The sequence below is a fragment of the Hyperoodon ampullatus genome, assembly GCF_949752795.1.
Source record: "Hyperoodon ampullatus genome assembly, chromosome: 14".
In the NCBI taxonomy this organism is placed as follows: Eukaryota; Metazoa; Chordata; class Mammalia; order Artiodactyla; family Ziphiidae; genus Hyperoodon; species Hyperoodon ampullatus.
The window spans coordinates 11,596,694-11,616,117 of NC_136927.1; the positions used below are offsets into that span (position 1 = coordinate 11,596,694).

The 19,424-nt window shown below is 40.2% G+C and overlaps 1 protein-coding gene across 1 annotated transcript in view; it reads right to left on the bottom strand.

The window, feature by feature from the left end:
- Nucleotides 1-19,424, bottom strand: part of SLX4IP (SLX4 interacting protein) — a gene marked incomplete at both ends in the record, with an annotated part of 79,429 nt that overhangs the window by 33,226 nt on the left and 26,779 nt on the right. Inside the window, 1 exon segment of the mRNA XM_079718961.1 lies at nt 928-1,005. Coding sequence (XP_079575087.1) covers nt 928-1,005 — 78 coding nt within the window.

The following is a 19,424-nucleotide window of genomic DNA, read 5'->3' on the forward strand; positions in this document are numbered from 1 at the left end:
TGGCAGGGCAGGAATAAAGATGCAGACATAGAGAACAGACTTGAGGACATGGAGGGGGGTGGGTGGAGGGGAAGCTGGGGCAAAACTTCGACATATATACACGACCAAATGTAAAATAGTCAGCTAGTGGGAAGCAGCAGCATAGCACAGGGAGATCAGCTCGGTGCTTTGCAATGACTTAGAGGGGTGGGATAGGGAGGGTGGGAGGGAGGCTCAAGAGCGAGGGAATATGGGGATATATGTATACATATAGCTGATTCACTTTGTTGTACAACAGAAACTAACACAGTATTGTGAAGTAATTATACTCCAATAAAGATTCATTAAAAAAAAAAAAGAAAATGCAGGTAACTGCAGATTCCAAGAGCAAACCTCCACACAGTTACTTTTTAAAGTCCCTGTTTCATGTCTTACGTACTAAAATCATCCAAGGGAGCTGAGCTAGATTTTCTTTCCGGTTGTTAGCATCTGACTCTGTTGTTGTTGGCTGGACACGTCTGAAATCACTTCCTCAGTGGACGTCTTGACTTGTGGAAACGGGGGCCAGGGCGGGGGGAAAGCAGGCCTCATCACACACCTAGGAAAGCATTTCCTTGTGCACGTGCTTGCTCTGTACTTCTGGGCCCTGGTGTGCACAGACAATGGTGAAGTGAGTCACAGTTTAACTGCCCGACAGTCACCCTGGAAGCTCAAGGAAAGTGCCGAGATGCAGCAGGAAAGGAAAGTGGAGCGTGGCTCCACTCACTGCGCTCAGGCAGGCGGTAAACAGCGCAAGATGAAACACAAATAATCACAAGTGCTTGCAAATACTAAGTGTCATGAAGGCTATGAGGCAACCAGGAATCTTCATTCCTTAGTTTTCACCCCTTCTCTAAGGACACGTTAATTGTGCAGAATGCCTGATGACCCGAGAAAGCAGCTTCTCACCTGCATTCTGTGAGCCCACGAGGCAGCGGAGACGTAACCCTCTCTTGAGGAAATAGGCTGTGATGTGAAAGCCATAACCTGTAAAGTGAATATCATATGATATCACTCATATGTGGAATCTAATTTAAAAAATGATACAAATGAACGTATTTACAAAACAGAAACAGACTCACAGATTTCTAAAACAAACCCATGGTTACCAAAGGGCAAATGTGGAGGGGGAGGGATAAATTAGGAGCTTGGGATTAACATACACACACTACTATACATAAAATAGATAACCAACAAGGACCTACTGTACAGCACAGGGAACTCTACTCAATACTGTTTAATGAACTATATGGGGAAAGAATCTGAAAAAGAATGAATATGTGTATATGTGTAACTGAATCACTTTGCTGTACACCTGAAACTAACACAGCTTTGTAAATCAAGTATACCCCATTAAAACAAACAAACAAACAAATGAACCTGTAAAGTGAAAGAAGACAGCATTAGATAATAAGCTTGTTTGTGACTGAATCCCACGGGCCCAGCCCAGTGCCTACCATCCAGTAAGCATTCAATGATCACCTAGTGAGCAAAAGATGAAGAGAATCCATAAAGGGCCTCGCTTAGAGGAAGGGGTGAACAGTGTACGCTTAGCTCTTCCAGGAGGCCCGGCCACGGCACCTGGAAGAGCCTCCAGTCCCTGAAGCAGCTCAGTTACTTTATCTGTAAATTGGAATAAATGAGGTCTGACCAAACAGGCCTAACAACCAGTCCCTCCAGGTTGGAGGATTAATTCAGGCTGAGCTGGTGCACCCATCTTGGCCACCTTCTGACGCTCATTACTTATCAGCTCACAGAAAGAAGAGTTGAATACCTTTTTGAAGATGGGTGTATTTCGCCTGTAAGTAAGTTATTCTAATTCAAGTACAGTAAAGCCTTTATATAGGATGAGATGAAAAGAAATAGGACATGAACCTCCCCCCCCCAACCCAAGAAAAGAGAAGAGGCAGAAAGAAAACTCTCCAATCCACCGAATGGCCAAACTGAAAAAGGCCAAGAGTACCAAGTGTTGGCAATAATGTGGGCAAATGGGAATTCTCATGCACTGCTGGTGGAAGTATGAAATGGTACAGCTTCCTTCAGCATCTAAAGCTGAACTTAAGCATAAACACACAGAACATTAATAGCACTTTTCACAAAAGTCCCAAACTGGAACCAATGTAAATACCCAACAAAAGTAGATTTTTTTTTTTTTTTTTTTTTTTTTTTTTTTTTTTTTTTTTTGCGGTACACGGGCCTCCCACTACTGTGGCCTCTCCCGCTGCGGAGCACAGGCTCCGGACGCGCAAGCCCAGCGGCCATGGCTCACAGGCCCAGCTGCTCCGTGGCATGTGGGATCCCCCCGGGACGGGGCACGAACCCATGTCCTCTGCATCAGCAGGCAGACTCTCAACCACTGCACCACCAGGGAAGCCCAAAAGTAGAATTTTTAATTGAAAAAAAGGGAGGAGGTAATAGTCACACAGTGCAATCCTACTCTGCCCCTAAAAGTGAATAAGCTACAACTAGAGGCAATATCAGAACTGAATCTCACAAACATGATGTTAAGTGAAAGAAGCCTGGTCCAAAGGAGTGCATTCCATCTGTGATGATGGAGACATTACTATTCACCTTACAGGGTGGCAATGGAATTTCAGGTGGCTCACAGGAAGTACTAGCATAGTTCCTTCCTTCCTTCCTTCCTTCCAGCCCCCCTCCAGGTATAAACTACTCTCCTGATGACTCTCCTGAAATAATCAAGTAAAATCGTCCGGTTAACACAGTCCAGTACTTGGTGGAAGAATCAGAAGTGAAAGGCCCACCAAAGATTGGTGAGGGTTCCCAGGTTCTAAAACAACCTCAGAAAATTGCTAACTCTTAAAGACAGTATTTTATTCATGAAATTGGAAGGTCGAGGAGTTAAAAGAGGTGGTCTCCAGGCCCACTGGATCCTCCAAAGACTATCATTATGATTGTTTTGAAATAACTTGTACATAAAGAACACAATTAAAGTTTCCAGTTTTACATTCAAGTATCCTTCTGTCACCCTCGTAGAAAGATCCAGAACATCCGTGACCACAGACTCGATGTTCTGTCTATACAAGCTACGGCTCTGACAGCACAACCGCTTCAGTCACGGGGATTTCGAAATAACAGTGACATCTATGATGGGATAATCTCCAGATTTACTGAGATGAAATATATGTTTTCCTTACATACTTGAAGTGGGTTGCACTTTGGTCATGTGGCTTTCTTCTGCTTAAAGTGTCAAACAAAATACGCACACCACTGGCATTATTCTGAGTGCTTTAAAACAAATACTTCAGCCCTTAGGTCACCAAGAGAGTGGAAATGATATCCACATCTGTTTATTTGTCCTACTGCTGGGGGAGGGGGATGGTAAGAGAGGAGTCCTTAACAATTTGGGATTTACAAACACACAAAGAAAGGTGACTTTCAAAGTAACGATTTATCATGTGAGGCTTCCAAAGGGCTGACAACAGCAACAAAAATGCAATATCGAAGTCATTCTGCCTTTGCTGGTGGATCACACTTAATGCTTATAGTTCCAGGTGCTCAAGAGTCAGATGGCATGCTCAAATTTTCAAAACTCTTTTCCCTGTACAAAATCTCCAGCGATAAAGTGTTATTAGTAGGAAGGCGCTAAATCTGAAGTCGACTAGGAAAGCTTGAGCTCGAGCTCAGGAAGCCTGGTATCTGGAGATACCACTTGAGTAATAACTAAATCCTGCTTGGTCAGCTGTCTCAGTAGGACACCTTCCCCTATAGAAAAATAAAGCAGTATAAGTCAAATTCTGACTGTTTTACTACGGACATTACTAGGAGAAATGAGTTTATTGAAATCCTTCCTCTTCTGTGCCCCACCGTCCCGGACAGGATTACATTAAAGGCAATCATTCCTCAGCTGGTGTCTTGTTATGGTTTTAGTGGAAGACCCTGTCGAATGGCACCTATAAGAGAAATGGTAAGTTCGCCATGTAAAAGAGATTTGTACCTGCTTAGTTCAAATTCTACTGGCTGTCGGAAACCTTATTGTTTAAAGAGAAACTTGAAGAGAGAGAAGACACAAGAAGTATTTGTGTCAGTTCTTACGGCAAACTAGTTTTGATATGTAAACGAAGAAACTCACTGCTGTTGAAATATACTGAACTGAAATGCTTAGGGAGTTGTACTTCATGTATCCATAGATGATAGGCAGTGACGAAGACTACATTATCTTTGCTCTTCAATGAAACTGGCTTCACAGACTTGAGCAGGCTACTGAGATTCTGTATTCTCCAGGGTTAATGTAAAGCTCCAGGACTCTCGAAAGCTAAATAGCAGCTTGGCAAAGAATCCAGGAGGCCCTCTGCTTCCCTTTCTTGGGCACCAGCTTGCAACACTGATGTTCTAAATGCCCGGAACCAGGGTCAAGGCCAGCCGGGGAAGAAGCAAAATGGAAATCAGAAAGTGATATTCATCTGAAAACTACATGACAATGGTATTCCAAGATCCAGAGGCACTTATAAATCACACTTAAGGATGCCTGTTTCCTTTGAGCTACTGTGGGCCTCCTTAATTTGAAAAAACTGTCTGTAGCCACAGAAAGAGATTGGGGTTAGAGAGAGGAATGCTTTGTAGTGGGAGCACCTTTCCACCAGGAGTCTTCAGGTACGTCTACTTCTAGAAATAATCTATATTTCTGCGTTGCTTAATGTCATGAGACATCCAGTACCAGCAGGAGGCCACCGTCTCCCATGGCCCCCAAGCAGCCCCAAAAGTCTCCCATCCCTGTGCCTCCCGCATTCCGTACTTTATAAAGAGCTGCTGCACTTCCGGCTACCTTTCTACAGACAGCCTTGCAATGAAGCCCCAGATGATGACTTGTTACCACATGTACTTCCTTCTGTTCTTCACCAAAGAACATTAAGTATCCAAGAAAAAAAGGAGGCAGGGGTCAGTAATATTTGTGAGAGAAAGAAAGGGTGGTCCACGTTTTAAGGACAGAGTTCTGCTACTATTTCATTTCACATTCTGTCTAAAATAAACTGTTCCAAGTGGCTTTATTAGAAATTCAGAGATTTCATGAATAGAAAGGAAAAAACAAACAAAAAAAATCAAGTATGAGTTGAACATATTCCATCCTGGCTTAGCAAGGCAATAGATTAGTTTTTTTTTTTTTTTTTTTTTTTTGCGGTACGCGGGCCTCTCACCGTTGCGGCCTCTCCCGTTGCGGAGCACAGGCTCCGGACGCGCAGGCTCAGCGGCCATGGCTCACGGGCCCAGCCGCTCCGCGGCATATGGGACCCTCCCGGACCGGGGCACGAACCCGTATCCCCTGGCATCGGCAGGCGGACTCTCAACCACTGCGCCACCAGGGAGGCCCAATAGATTAGTTTTAAGTAGTACTGTGCTCCAATGAGTAATACTTTTGAAGGGAGTGGTCGTTTATTTGGGTTGTTACATTTCATAGTCCCAAGACACTAAGAGCAAATATCCAACATGGAGTTTTTACTGTAAAACTATCCGGCTTCTCTTGTTTTCCAGGGGATTCCTGGCTAACATGACTTGAGCTTCCCCAAAACTGCCAAGGGGAAGCTGTGGTCCAGTGCATCATGGTGGGAAGCCCTCTCCCACGGCGACTAGGAGACCAATTCATGGGGAGCCTGGGAAGCTGCCTTGGGTCAGCCTGCTGAGCCCCTGGACAGCCGGGCAGGTAAGCACCCTTCACAGTGAGCTCCGCCCACTACTTCATGGCTCCCCTCCAGCAAAGCCTTCTCCCAAACCACAGGGCAGCCTCAGCAAGACATACTGTGTCCCACAACACTTCTCTCCCAGAGGTGACTGCCTCCTTAGTATCATCACGCACAAGCATGAAAAATTTCAAACACCCAGAAAGAGGAAAAACAGTGCCATGAACACCCAGAAGCCCACCATCTATACTCAGTAATGGTTAATATTGTATCATATTTCATACGCCCACTTGCTATACCATTTCAGAGTAGACATCATGACGTTTTACTCCTAAATATGCAAGCAGACTCCCAGACAATGACATTTTCCTATATCACAAAATACTATGATCATAACTGACATGACATTATTGCTCTAATAGACAGTCCATGTTCAAATTCTCAAAATGCCCCCAAAATGTATATCACTGACTTTCCTCCTGAACTAGAATCCAACCAAAGGTCATGCATTGCATCTGGTTATGTCTCTTACACCTAGAATAATAAAATAATCTCTTCCTTTTTTCCATAACTCTGACCTTTTAAAGAGATCAGGCTAGTTTTTCTGGAGAATGACCCCCATTCAGGGTTTGAACTTTAAAGAAAATATCTCAGTTGCCTAAATACAAATTTTCAACCTGCATGCTATTTTAGAATGCCAGTCATTTATTAATTTTGATGGCTTCTTTAGCTGCTGCAGGAAATTGCAGGTTCAGACTAAAGCTATAATTACAATTCCAAGTCTGAAACACACACGACTTGAAGATTCAGTCCTAAAGTTGATTTTGAAGAAACCAAATCTTAAATTTATAGACACTTCAATTTTCAGCAAAGGTACGCTTACCTAAGCAGGTGTGATAGTGGTCTCATATTGGTCTACATTTGTTTTAAGAAAGGGGACTTGGTGGCAATCAGATGACTATGGGCTGAACTAGAAGCAGCTCCATACTGTGCACCAGTTCAGACTTATGACTCTTTCCAGTCTGAGGTCATGAGTCAGTGCTCATTCACTAGCTGAAGACTTGGGTGAGATTTAATAAGACAGTAGGAAGGAAGGGTCTGATACCTATCAAGTATTGACAATGTCTCGGTGCTAGACTAGGCCAGGAACACATAATATATTTAAAAGATGGGTAATATGTGTGTTTTAAAGCTATTTAGTTCAGGAGAAATGAAGTTATAATTCAGGACTTCTGAAACTGTGCCTATTTGGAAAGTCATACCAGTCCTTATCAGACAGTCAAGGGTAGAGAAATCATAAGTTTGATGCCATCTCTTGAAACACAAAGGAAAAACTAAGTATAAGACACCGGCTTTGAAAAGCCTTTATGGAGCCCTTTGAAACATTCTGTAGGCCTAAGTGCGACCTTTACCATTGCTGATGTCAGTGGGGTTGTAGAAAGAAACTGTTCTGTGGGAACCAAAAAACAAGTGTCCTGTCCTAAGTTTAAGAAGACACACACAGGATCCCAGTCTAAGACCACAACTGGGAAACAATTTGGGTGGGTAAGTGGAATATTTGATCCTGGGCTAAAAGTTTCACTTATTACCCAAGACATTTAGAGACTCCAAAAAAGTTCCCTTGAGATAACATTTCATGTCTTTAAATAAGGACAGAACTGGACTCTGAGTCACAATAAAACTATGTCTATTTGATGCCAAAACAAATGGGCAAACTGGTTAGTTCCATTAAAAAAACAAACAAACAAAAAAAACCTGTGAACAAAATAATTACTTGAGGCCAAATTAACTTAGAAAAAAACAAATTTTCTACCTGTAACCTCACTGACTTTGTATGTAATACCACAGGCCACATGTGCTATTAATTTTAGTATCTACAGGATCTATCAGAGATTGTTAACACTGAATGAGAAAGCTTCTCGGGGCGGACAAAAATGAAAATAAAACATACTGAGAAACTATCACTTTAGATTTCTTTCGCATACCACTTTCCCACTATTTTGTTTATAAAAATATGCCCTTAACGTTAAATACGAAAACCGTGATTAGATAACATTCAAGCACAGATGAAATGATATTCAAGAAGATGGTCCCCACGGTAATCATGGGAATGATGTGATACTGAGTACTTATAAAACTCAAAGTTACCTATAAAATCCTTCACTCACATTTATATAACTATGCATAAAAGCAACACAGAGTTTTAACAAACCTTCTAAATGAGGTAGTTAGTTGTTTGAACTGCTGGTTGTTGAAGCAGGTCCCTCTGCAATAGCTGTCAAACTTCCGGTGCCCAAGACGAGGATGCCAGATGAAGCATGACCTCTGTGGGCTCCCTGTCTTACACAGGGCCCACTGCAGCTTCGACGACCATGTACACTGAGAAAAAGAGTTCTTGAACCATGGGATTTATTCCAACAGGATTGCACACTCACAGGACAAGAAAGATCTTTGAGAAGTCACCTACTCTACTTCCCGCTTATTAGGACCATATTTATTTATTTATTTAACATCTTTATTGGAGTATAATTGCTTTACAATGTTGTGTTAGTTTCTGCTGTATAACAAAGTGAATCAGCTATATGTATACATATATCCCTATATCTCCCTCCCACCCTCCCTATCCCACCCCTCTAGGTGGTCACAAAGCACAGAGCTGATCTCCCTGTGCTATGCAGCTGCTTCCCACTAGCTATCTGTTACATTTGGTAGTGTATGTATGTCCATGCCTCTCTCACTTCGTCCCAGCTTACCCTTCTCCCTCCCCATGTCCTGAAGTCCATTCTCTACATCTGTGTCTTTATTCCTGTCCTGTCCCTAGGTTCATCAGAACCTTTTATTTTTTTAGATTCCATATATATGTGTTAGCATATGGTGTTTGTTTTTCTCTTTCTGACTTACTTCACTCTGTATGACAGACTCTAGGTCCATCCACCTCGCTACAAATAACTCAATTTCGTTTAAACCATATTTAAAAAACAGTACTGAAAGGCTGAATGAAAAATGCCACACCTATACATGTACAACTCAGTTCTTCCTTTACCACTTGAATTGAGGTTGTACACTTAAATGCTTAAGGGGCAAGGCAGGTAACAGGAAAGGGCTGGGTTCTGACAGAGGTGAACTGGAGAAAGCACACACCTGGTTTAAAGGGGACAGCTGCTACTGAACTCCAGCCGTCAGCTGCTGCTGGAAACTCGGGTGCAGGGTACCAGATTTTAAGCCTTGCCAGAAAAGCTGGACATCTAAATTTTTATGTGAGATGTCCCAAATTTTAAATTAGCAATGAATTCAAATTTTTAAACTCTGCCGTGCAGTCCAGAATAATGCTTCTGAGGGCCGCTTCAGCTTCGCACTGCCAGTTTGCAATCTCTAATCTGAATTGCTCACACTTTAGTTGAAGTTCATTTTCCTGTGTCCTGTCTTTGGCAGAGCTGAAGGAAAGCTGGCCACTACCACGTGCTTGGAGATAGGTATTCAGTTGCAATACAGTCATTTATTTTAAGCTAAATAAACCCTGGTCCTTAATCTCACGACACAGGATGTATTTATCTACGTTTAAATCATCTTTCTGACACTTCTAAGTCCTGACGGTAAAGATATACAGTTAAGGGTTTGACTCAAGGTGGGGGAAAAATGGAAAGATTATACTATTTTAGAAAACAATAATTGTATGAATGTGTGAGATCTGTATTTCAAAAAATCACAAAGTTTATATTAATTTAAAAAAAAAAAGGACTTGAAAAGATTTGAGTAACATACCATGTTCTTGGTTGGAAGGGCTAACCGGTATAAAGATGTGAATTGTTCCCGTATTTATTTACTTAACAAACATACTGAGTGCCTGTTATGCACCAGACAATTCCAACCAAACTCACAATGAAAATGTTATTTTTGTGTGTGAAGGGAAGAGGCAGTTTGGAAGTTGCCAAAAAGAATTCTAAAAAAATAGTCTAAAAGAAGACTAAACTAGTAAAAATAGGGGAAAAATTGAAAACGAAAATTTTTTTTTTCAAATTAAAGGTAATGTATACTTAATGTATTAAAAAAAAAACTAAACAAAAACAAAAAGGAGACATAAAGAGAAGGTTAAATCACCAACCATCCAACCACCCAGAAATAGTCACTTTGTCACCTTGAAGTCCTTTGATACCCTCCAGATTTTTCTCAAGATATATAACCACACATATATTCTTCTCTCTCTTTACAAAGATGGAGACATGATCTTTTAATGCTGCTTTATAATCTGATTTTTAAAAAAATCTCAATGTTGTGTGCATTGACTTTGTGTATGGTATCTGTGAGGAATCCACTTTCATTCTTACTCCAATGAATAACCAATAGAATAGTCAATAGAAAGTCCCTACTGATCTGAAATGCCAGCTCTGTCATACATAGACCTGAGTTATTTTACTCCATTGACTTATCAGTCAATGCACACTGTGTTAATTACCTGAGCTTTATTTATAATAAATCTTAATATCCAGGAGTGCACATTCTTCTCCTGGTCCCCAACACTGTTTCTAGTCTTCATCAGGATTACCTGGAGTTATTCTTGGCCCTCCATGCTGTCATAGAACATTAGTATTATTAGCTTGTCAAGCTGCATAAAAAAACCCTGTTGGGAGTCTGATTAGAAAAGGCCTTGAATCTATAGATCAAGGTGAAGAAAACTAACAACTTGATGATAATGAGACTTCCTATGCATTTAACATGGTAAATCTCCCAATTATTTTTAAGGACTTTTAAAATGTCTTTCAATAAAGTGTAACATTTTTCTATATAAATTTACTGCATACTTTATTAGGTTTATTATGAGGTACTTCCTATTTTTTTTTATGTTGCCATTGTACATGTTAGCTCCTAAAAATTACATTTTCCAACTGTCTGCTATTGTAATTGATTTCTGTGTATGGACCTGCAGCTGAAAAACCTATGAAATTCTCTTATTAATTCTAATAATTAGTCTGCATATATGCTTTAGACTTTTCTATGTATTCATTTACCCCCAAAATGATCCTTTTGTTCTTTATTTCCAATATTTCATCTGTATTATCTTCCCTGTTTATTGTTTGGGCTGGAACCTCCAGTAATTACTGAATATTGTAGTAGGCATCTTTGTGGTGCTCTCAGTTATAAAAGGAATGCTTTTAATGTTTCACCACTGAGAACAATATTTGCTGTAGACTTTTTTTTTTTCCTTCCCTTTTTTGCGGTACACGGGCCTCTCACTGTTGTGGCCTCTCCCGTTGCGGAGCACAGGTTCCGGACGCGCAGGCTCAGCAGCCATGGCTCACAGGCCCAGCCGCTCCGCGGCATGTGGGATCCTCCCGGACCGGGGCATGAACCGGTGTCCCCTGCATCAGCAGGTGGACTCTCAACCACTGCGCCACCAGGGAAGCCCTGCTGTAGACTTTTTATAGACACAATCCTAATCTTTCCAAGAGTTTTTATCATGAATGACAGCTGCTTTTTCTGCATCTAGTTATCACATGCATTGTTCTCCTCTAACGTTTTAATGTTGTAAATACTACTAACAGGCTTTCTAATGATGAACCAACTTAGCATGATGTCATGATTTTTTTCTACGTTGCAAAATTTGGTTTGCTGACATTTAGTTTAGGATTTCTGCTTTTATGTTTGAATGAAATTGACTTGTAATTTTCCTCTCTTTTATTGTCCTTATCTGGTTTTAGTGTCAAATCATACTAACCTCATAAAATGAGTTGGAAATGTTAACTCTTATTCGATTATATAAAACTGGAATTATCTATTTCTTAAATTTTGAGGGAATTCATTGGTAAAATATCCAGACCTGGTACTTTCTGAAGTAGTGGTCTAAATTGTTTAATTGAATCTATTCAGGTTTTCTCTTTATTCTTAGCTCAACTTTGCAGTTTATCTTTTTCTATGATTTTTTTTCCTTTCATCTAAGTTTTCAAATTTATTAGCATGAAGTTGTTCTTAATAGTCTTTAATTAGTCTTTTAATTTCCACTGACATCTAATTACATCTTTTTTTCATTACTAGTATTTCTACATCTAGTAATTCTGTTTGCCTTTTTCACCCTTGATTTTGACCACTTTTATTCTTGAAAATTTATTTAAAAATACTTAATTTGAGCTATTTAAAAAATCCTTTCTACTATACACTTCCTGTATAATTTCTTTATATTCTTTTATTTCTCTCCTCTATTTTCCTTGAGTTTATTAATTTGTTCTTTAACTTCTTAAGCTAGATGCTTAACTTATTCATTTTCAGCCTTTCTCCTTTTCGAATATAAGCTACAAATTGCTCTATGTAGGTGTGCCCTACAACTTCTGGAAAGTAGTCTTTTAATTATCATTCGCTTTAAATATTTTCTGATTTCAATTCAGATTTCCTTTCTGTCCCACATATTATGTACAACTATAATTTTTAATTTCCAAAAGTATCTCTTTGTTACTAATTTCTAAATTAGAGAATGTGACTTATCTTTTTAAAAAATTTTTATTTATTTAGTTTTGGCTGCATTGAGTCTTCGTTGCTGCATGTGGGCTTTCTCTAGTTGTGGTGAGCGAGGGCTACTTTTCGTTGCAGTGCATGGGCTTCTCATTGTGGTGGCTTCTCTTGTTGTGGAGCACAGGCTCTAGGCGTGCAGGTTTCAGTAGTTGTGGCATGCGGGCTCAGTAGTTGTGGCTTGCAGGCTCTAGAGCACAGGCTCAGTAGTTGTGACACACAGGCTTAGTTGCTCTGTGGCATGTGGGATCTTCCCAGACCAGGACACAAACCCGTGTTCCCTGTACTGGCAGGCAGATTCTTAAGTCCCTGTGCCAGCAGGGAAGTCCCCAGAATGTGATTTATCTTGCATGATCATATTCTGTGAAATTTTCTGAGGCTTGCTTAACAATCTAATGTGATCTAGTTTCGTAAATGTTCTCTGTATGTTTTGATAAATATGAGTATTCTCTGGATATAAAATATGTCCACTGGTTCAAGCTTGTTATTTGTTTTGGTCAAATCTTTCATATCCTTCTTATCTTTTCATCTTTTTGATCAATTTATTAATGAGAATGGTGGGTTAAGATCTCTCTTTATGATGGTGCATTTATCCATTTCTTTTCAGTTCTGTCCATTTTGCATGATATTTTGGGGAACTGTATTATGTACACAGAGGTTTAGAATTTTTATTTGTTCAACATAAACTGAACCTTTACTCAATAGTCAGTGGTCTTCTTTAACTTGAGTAATGTTCTCTGCCTTAAATATTTTTTGATTTGATACTAATATATCTGCTCCAGCTTGCTTTTCAGTGGTATTTATCTAGTATACCCTTTTCCTTCCTCTTACTTTTGACTTTTCTGATGTCTTCTGTTTTAGGAATATCTCTTATAAATAGCACATGAATAAAATCTTTAACAATCTAGTCTTTAAAATATTTGACCACACTTATCAATAGATATGGATTAATAGCTATTATTTTTTTTATTTGCTTCACTTTCTCTCTGTTTGCTTTGTAAAGCTTCATTGCCATCTTGGATTGATTGATTTGTTTTTCCTCCCTTATTTCCATTTCCCTTCTTCCTTCTTGCAGTGTCACACTATAATTTTTCAAATGAACATTTAACCTAACAAGTCTAAAGCTAGTCTACCTTTTTACCTCCTTCCAAAAAGTCAAGACCTACTAATCACCCATGCCCCTCTTCCACTACATATCTGCCAATGCTTTCCAGGATTTTAGCTTTATCTTGATTTTTATAAATCCTATAAATTATTCACTTCTGTTGCTTTGTTGCACCCACATAGTAATCATTTTCTTTGTTCACATCTGACTGCTCCTCCGGCCTCTTTCCTGGGATCATGCCCTGCTTCCTAAAGAAGAGCCTTTGGAAGTCCTTATAATGACATTTTGTGAATAGCAAGCTTTTTCAGTTGTCTCTCTGTTTGAAATGCCTTTATTTCACCTTCAGTCTTGAAAAACAACTTCACAGAATATAGAATCCTAGGTTGACAATTATTTTTTTCTCAGGACTCTGAAAAAAATCATTCCAGTACCTTGGATTACATTTTTGCTGTTAATTAACTGATTGATTTTAAAAAGATGATCTGTCTTTTCCTTCTGGCAGCTTTTAAGACCTCTTTTAAGTCTTTGGCATTTGGGAATTTACTGTAATATATCTAAGATCTTTTGAAAAATGTATCCTGCTGGGATCTGCTGAGATTTCTTAAATCAGAGAATACATCCTTCACTCATTTTAGAAATTTGTCAGTCTTTTTCACTTTAATTCCCGCCTCCAATGCCTTTTTCACTGTTCTCCTAGAACTTCGATTTTTCTTATGATGAATCCATTTTCTCTTTTCCTAATTTGCCGGGATCCTGTTGAAACTCTGACTGATGTGATATTGCCACATTCCATTCCAGAAAAAAAAATTCTAATTCACATTCCCACCAAGAGTATAACATCATGTCCATTTCCCCATATTCATACCAACATTGAGCAATCTGCCTTTAACTGCCTAATAGGTTAATGCTCACGGCTCATGGCTTTTTAATTTCCAGTTCTTTAACTGCAAGTAAGGACAAACTTTATTTCAGATACATTTGTATTTCTATATGTCCTTTGTTCATTTCTATTAGGGTGCAGAGCTTTTTTTAGTTTATTTTTTTCACTGATTTGTAAGCATAATTTTACAATAATTACATTAATCTTTTATCTGAAAATGTTTTCTTCCCATATTATCATTTATATTTTAACTTTGTTTATAGTGTTTTTTATTTTGCCAAAGTATTTTCCACTTTTATTTAGTAAAACACATATATTGTTCTGAAATTCTGACATAAAGCTTTTGCCCATGCCAAAAGACAACAAAATCACTTACATTATCATTTTCTTATAATATTTTTATCTTATGTTTAAATAAAAAATCACAAACTAGTGGCCTATGAAGGTGCACGTGGTGTTATAAAAGTTTTTTAATTAGTTACAAACATTTTAAGGATTGGGCAAGTTTACATGAAAATATGTATTTTCAGCTTCACTTGAAAAATCAGAATATGTAGCACATGGGCCTACACTTCCACAGTGGCACAGACTGGCTAAAATTGGTAGAAGCTACAGCAAGCCAAGTGGGGGAAGGTGAGGATTATCGGTTGTGATAGAACTAATGAGAAAGGGACACATTCAAGGGACACTTCAGAGACAGAAGCAGAGACAGGTTTGGTGGTCAACAGACAACATGCATAGAGAGGGTGAATTCCAACGACGGTGTTTCCAGCTTTGTTGACTTGGTGAATGGGGGCTTGCTAAGGAACAGGGAGGGTGGGGAGAATTGGTAAGACAATGAACCAAGCTTTAGACAGAAGGACCTATGAGATATCTGGGAACGGCTGTCTGGGAAGCAAATGAAAATAAGGTGTGGACTTCAGAGGAGAAGTGATGTCTGGAGATATATACTGAGGCAACTCTGACCAAAGGGAAAAGAGGTCCATGGTGGAGCATGCCAAGCAAGAAATGAAGCGGATGAGGGTCAGCAGAGAAAGAGGCGCCCACAGGAGTGGTCAGACGGGAAGAGGGATAACCATGGGAGTGAGGTCTCAGAAGTTAAGGGTAAAGAGAGTTTCAAGGTCAAATACATTAGTAAAGGTGGAAGTAGAAAACACTAGGAGTTGACAATTAAGAGGTAGTCGACAGCACTTCTGAGGTGGCTTCATGGTAGAAGAGTGAATGAGGGTGAGAAAGAGGGCACAAAGAGACAAACATCTGTTCCAGGAGCTCTGCAAACAGGAGGCAGCACAGGCGTGTCAGGGGAAACTACTGAAGTAAAGGCAAACCGTCGTTTGTCCCTCTGGGACCACACTCCTGTTCCCGTTCCCCAGGCTTGTGCTGGCTTTCTGGACAGGCACTGTCTCACTGAGTTCTGTTAGGACCTTACCGTGGCTCTGTCCTTCGTGACATGCGGTCACTGCTTTCTCCTCCGTGTTGACGTAGTCTGTTTTCTGTTCTATGTTTGCTAGTCAGCATTTGTCTGTAACAAACATTCCTCTCAGGATTGTCACTGTCATTTGGGATTTGTATCCCATTTTACAAGGTGCTAGGTCCTTTTGCCATTTTTGATGCATTCACTCAAGCCATGGATGAAAACACCAAATATGCCCAAAGTTTATCATCAATCCTACTGTTTATTCTAGTTATTAAATAAACCACTGTGAAGTTCAAGTGACCACCTACTGGTCTAGAGTCTTTCCAACTCCCAAGCATGAGCTCCCTGCCCATATCTAAATCACTCGAGGAATTTGAATCTCCATGCTAGGGTCTTTTACAAATGCATAGGATTCCTGTATCCCCCGCATCCCAGAACCCGATGTAGATCTGAGGTGGGTGCCAGAGAACTGTATTCTTTTTAAAAAGCTCCAGGGGATTCTGATGCACAGCTGAGGTTTGGAAGTCACTGCTCTAAATCTTATTTTGTTGATTTACTGGTCTGTTATAATGAAATTAGTAGCAAGAGTCTCGCTAGAGTAATGGTGGTACTTTACAGAGTTGTTGGAAGACAAAAACAAAATTCGAGTTCTGTAAGTGAATGTAAGAGAGAAATTACACGAGTTCCTTAAACACAAACAGATAGGCCTTTGGCAAGAATACTATAGCAACAGCGAAGAGGTATGGGGAGAAAGCTAATTTCTAAGGCACTCAAGGCTCAAACTACCAAGGCAATTGATGAGAAGCCAATGCATATTAGCTCTATTATTATCGCACCTCTGGAGGATTTCAAAGAACAGCTCTCATGCCTTCTTTGTTTTCTTCTCTCTCTCTTTTTTAACTGCCTGCTGATAAACTTTTTCACAGAAGAAAAAAAACAAAAACACACCACATGCTTTTCCTTTTCTTATCTTCCACAAGTCCTTAGAGTTCACATAAAATGTACATCATTTGGATGTGTAAAAAATTAAAGTGATAGGTATGCAATGACTTATGATCTTAATTAAGACGTTAAATCAGATCTCATATAGGCTCAGGTTAAAAAAGGAACCAGCTATGGATGCTATCGGCAAAGTTCAGAAGAATATGTAAAGGGGTCTTTTAAATTTTGTTTTGCTGACACAATATTTACTGATAATATAAATATCAAATGAACCAATCAAAAATACTGATTGATAAAAATATCATAAGAAACTCCATTTTCACCATATACACATTGTTCACATGAGATTATGAGATAAAACCAGGCATCACATGCTGCCCAGTGAGATGCAGTGGGAAGTACACCCCCTCCACCACAAAGGATTCTTGCACAAGAAACAACAACAGGGGACCAGACCTCATCAAGCCGTCACTACCAGGTTACAGGAAATACAGGGCTGGAAGAGCATGTTAACATCACCATGCAGATACAGTCAAACCCAAACTGTGGGAAGTTCCAGAGGATACTTGACCCAGTTTCTTCAACAAGTAAACAGCAAGAAAAAAAAAAAAAAAACTGGGAGGGGTGTTCCCATAGGTTCAAAGAGATATTTATCTAAGGTAAAGAGAATCATCCAAATGCAATCAGGGTGTGGACCAACCTTGTTTGTACCCTGATTTGAACAATCCAACTATAAGAGAATTGAAGAGATATTCAGAGAACTCTGAAGACAGATTATATACCTGATGACATCAAGAATTCTTTTTTTTTCCTTAACGGCACTTTGATCATTTAAAAAAGCAAACAGGGGGCTTCCCTGGTGGCACAGTGGTTGGGAGTCTGCCTGCCGATGCAGGAGTCATGGGTTCGTGCCCCGGTCTGGGAGGGTCCCACATGCCGCGGAGCGGCTGGGTCCGTGAGCCATGGCCGCTGAGCCTGCGCGTCCGGAGCCTGTGCTCCGCAACCGGAGAGGCCCCGGAGGGGCCGCAACAGTGAAAGGCCCGCGTACCGCAAAAAAAAAAAAAAGAAAAAAAAAAAGCAAACAGGGGCTTCCCTGGCGGCGCAGTGGTTAGGAATCCGCCTGCCAATGAAGGGGACATGGGTTCGATCCCTGGTTCAGGAGGATCCCACATGCTGCAGAACAGCTGGGCCCGTGCGCCACAACTACTGAGCCTGCGCTCTAGAGCCCGCGCACCTACAGGCGGTGTTCCAAGACAAGAGAGGCCACCGCAATGAGAGGCCCACGCACGGCAATGAAGAGTAGACCCCGCTCACCCCAACTAAAAAGAAAGCCCACGCACAGCAACGAAGACCCAACGCAGCCAAAAGTAAATTAATTAAAAAACAAACAAACAAACAACCTCATCTTTTAGAGCTGTGCATATTGAATCATTTGTGTGTAAAATAATACGATATTCAGCATTTACTTTAAAAAAATCGGGGGGAGGGGGCAGGAAAAAGCATACATGAAATAACATTGGCTACGTGTTAAAAATGTGATACTGGCTGATGGATAAGTGGGGGTTCGTTGTATGATTCTATTGTTGTGCTTATTTGAAATTTCTAAGTTACAAAATGAAAGTGAAGATTCTTTTAAAGAAGGCTTAATTTTTAAAAAGAAACACCATCATCTGATGAAAATATTCAAGAATCTTAAAAAAGGATGCACTTTTCTTCTTTTAAATATTTGTGTTTTAAAGAAAGTCCTTCGTCCAAAGTCTCCAGAACATAAATCTTGATTAAAGCTTGATTTTCTAGGTAATGTGCTAACTTTGGAAATAAGATTTTATAAAGAATGCAAAAGTATTCTTTATTACGTTGGTGAAATTTAGTCATAATCTTTAGAATCATCTTTTCTGAGGAGAGAACGATTACAAGGCAACCTAAGCAAAAATGGTCCAACAGGTGATGGTAAAGCTCTTATCTTCCTGAAGCCTCAATAAGCACACTACTAGACTTACAACAGGAATCGTAACTTCACCTCGAGATTCTTTAACTATTAGCAGTCCAAGTTGAAAATATAACTGATTACAGATGTAGTTATAGGGATAGGTATAGACACAGAGACATACCTTTTGCAGACTCAAGCCACATTACCAACCTGTTAAGTATGGAGTAAAAAGTGCACCAGTATTAAAAAATACAGCTTTGCAGTAAAAAGAGCACATTGCTAAAAACTGAATCTGAGGAATCTGGCAGTCTGAGATAAAGGAGACCTTCCCACTAAAAACACAGAATCCAGGTAAAGGAAAAAATGTGTTAAAATATTGATACATAGCTGAGCTCGAGACAAATGGAAATATCAAGGAAATACCAGGAATGGAGAAGGCAAGCGTAGAAAACCAATGGGCAGACACCCTAAGGGCCTCTGGAGAAGGTCAGACGAACCCAGGCGAGCACTAAAGCTGTGCCCTAACCATATCCCGGTTGCCACCCAGCCCTGGGAGGAGACACTGCTCCATCATTCCATGAAAACCCCACTCTCGCCGGACTTGTATATTTTTCTTTTGTTGAATGCTGAGAACTGACCATCCCCTGAGGCTCCACAAAGCCTCCCATAACATTTCATTATCCCAAACCTCCCAGCTTCCTGCCTAACCCTCCCACAGAACCACTTTCCTGCCCTGGCCTTTCTCTATCGTCACCTTCCAAATGCACACGTTTTCAAGGTCACGCTTGAACTCACTTGACTGAGATCTGAGATGTTTCCAGACACAGTTCTCCGCTCTTTTCATAGCAACTTTCTCTCTACCTTTAATTGGTTTTATTAGAAGTTCCACATGATAAGAGGGCTTTCTCCCTGGTATTGGAAGGTACTAGACACTCTGCAGGGCTTTGGAGTCTCAGACGGGGAGTCCTGGGGATCCCAGCGGTGTCCTGGGGTGGGTGTGA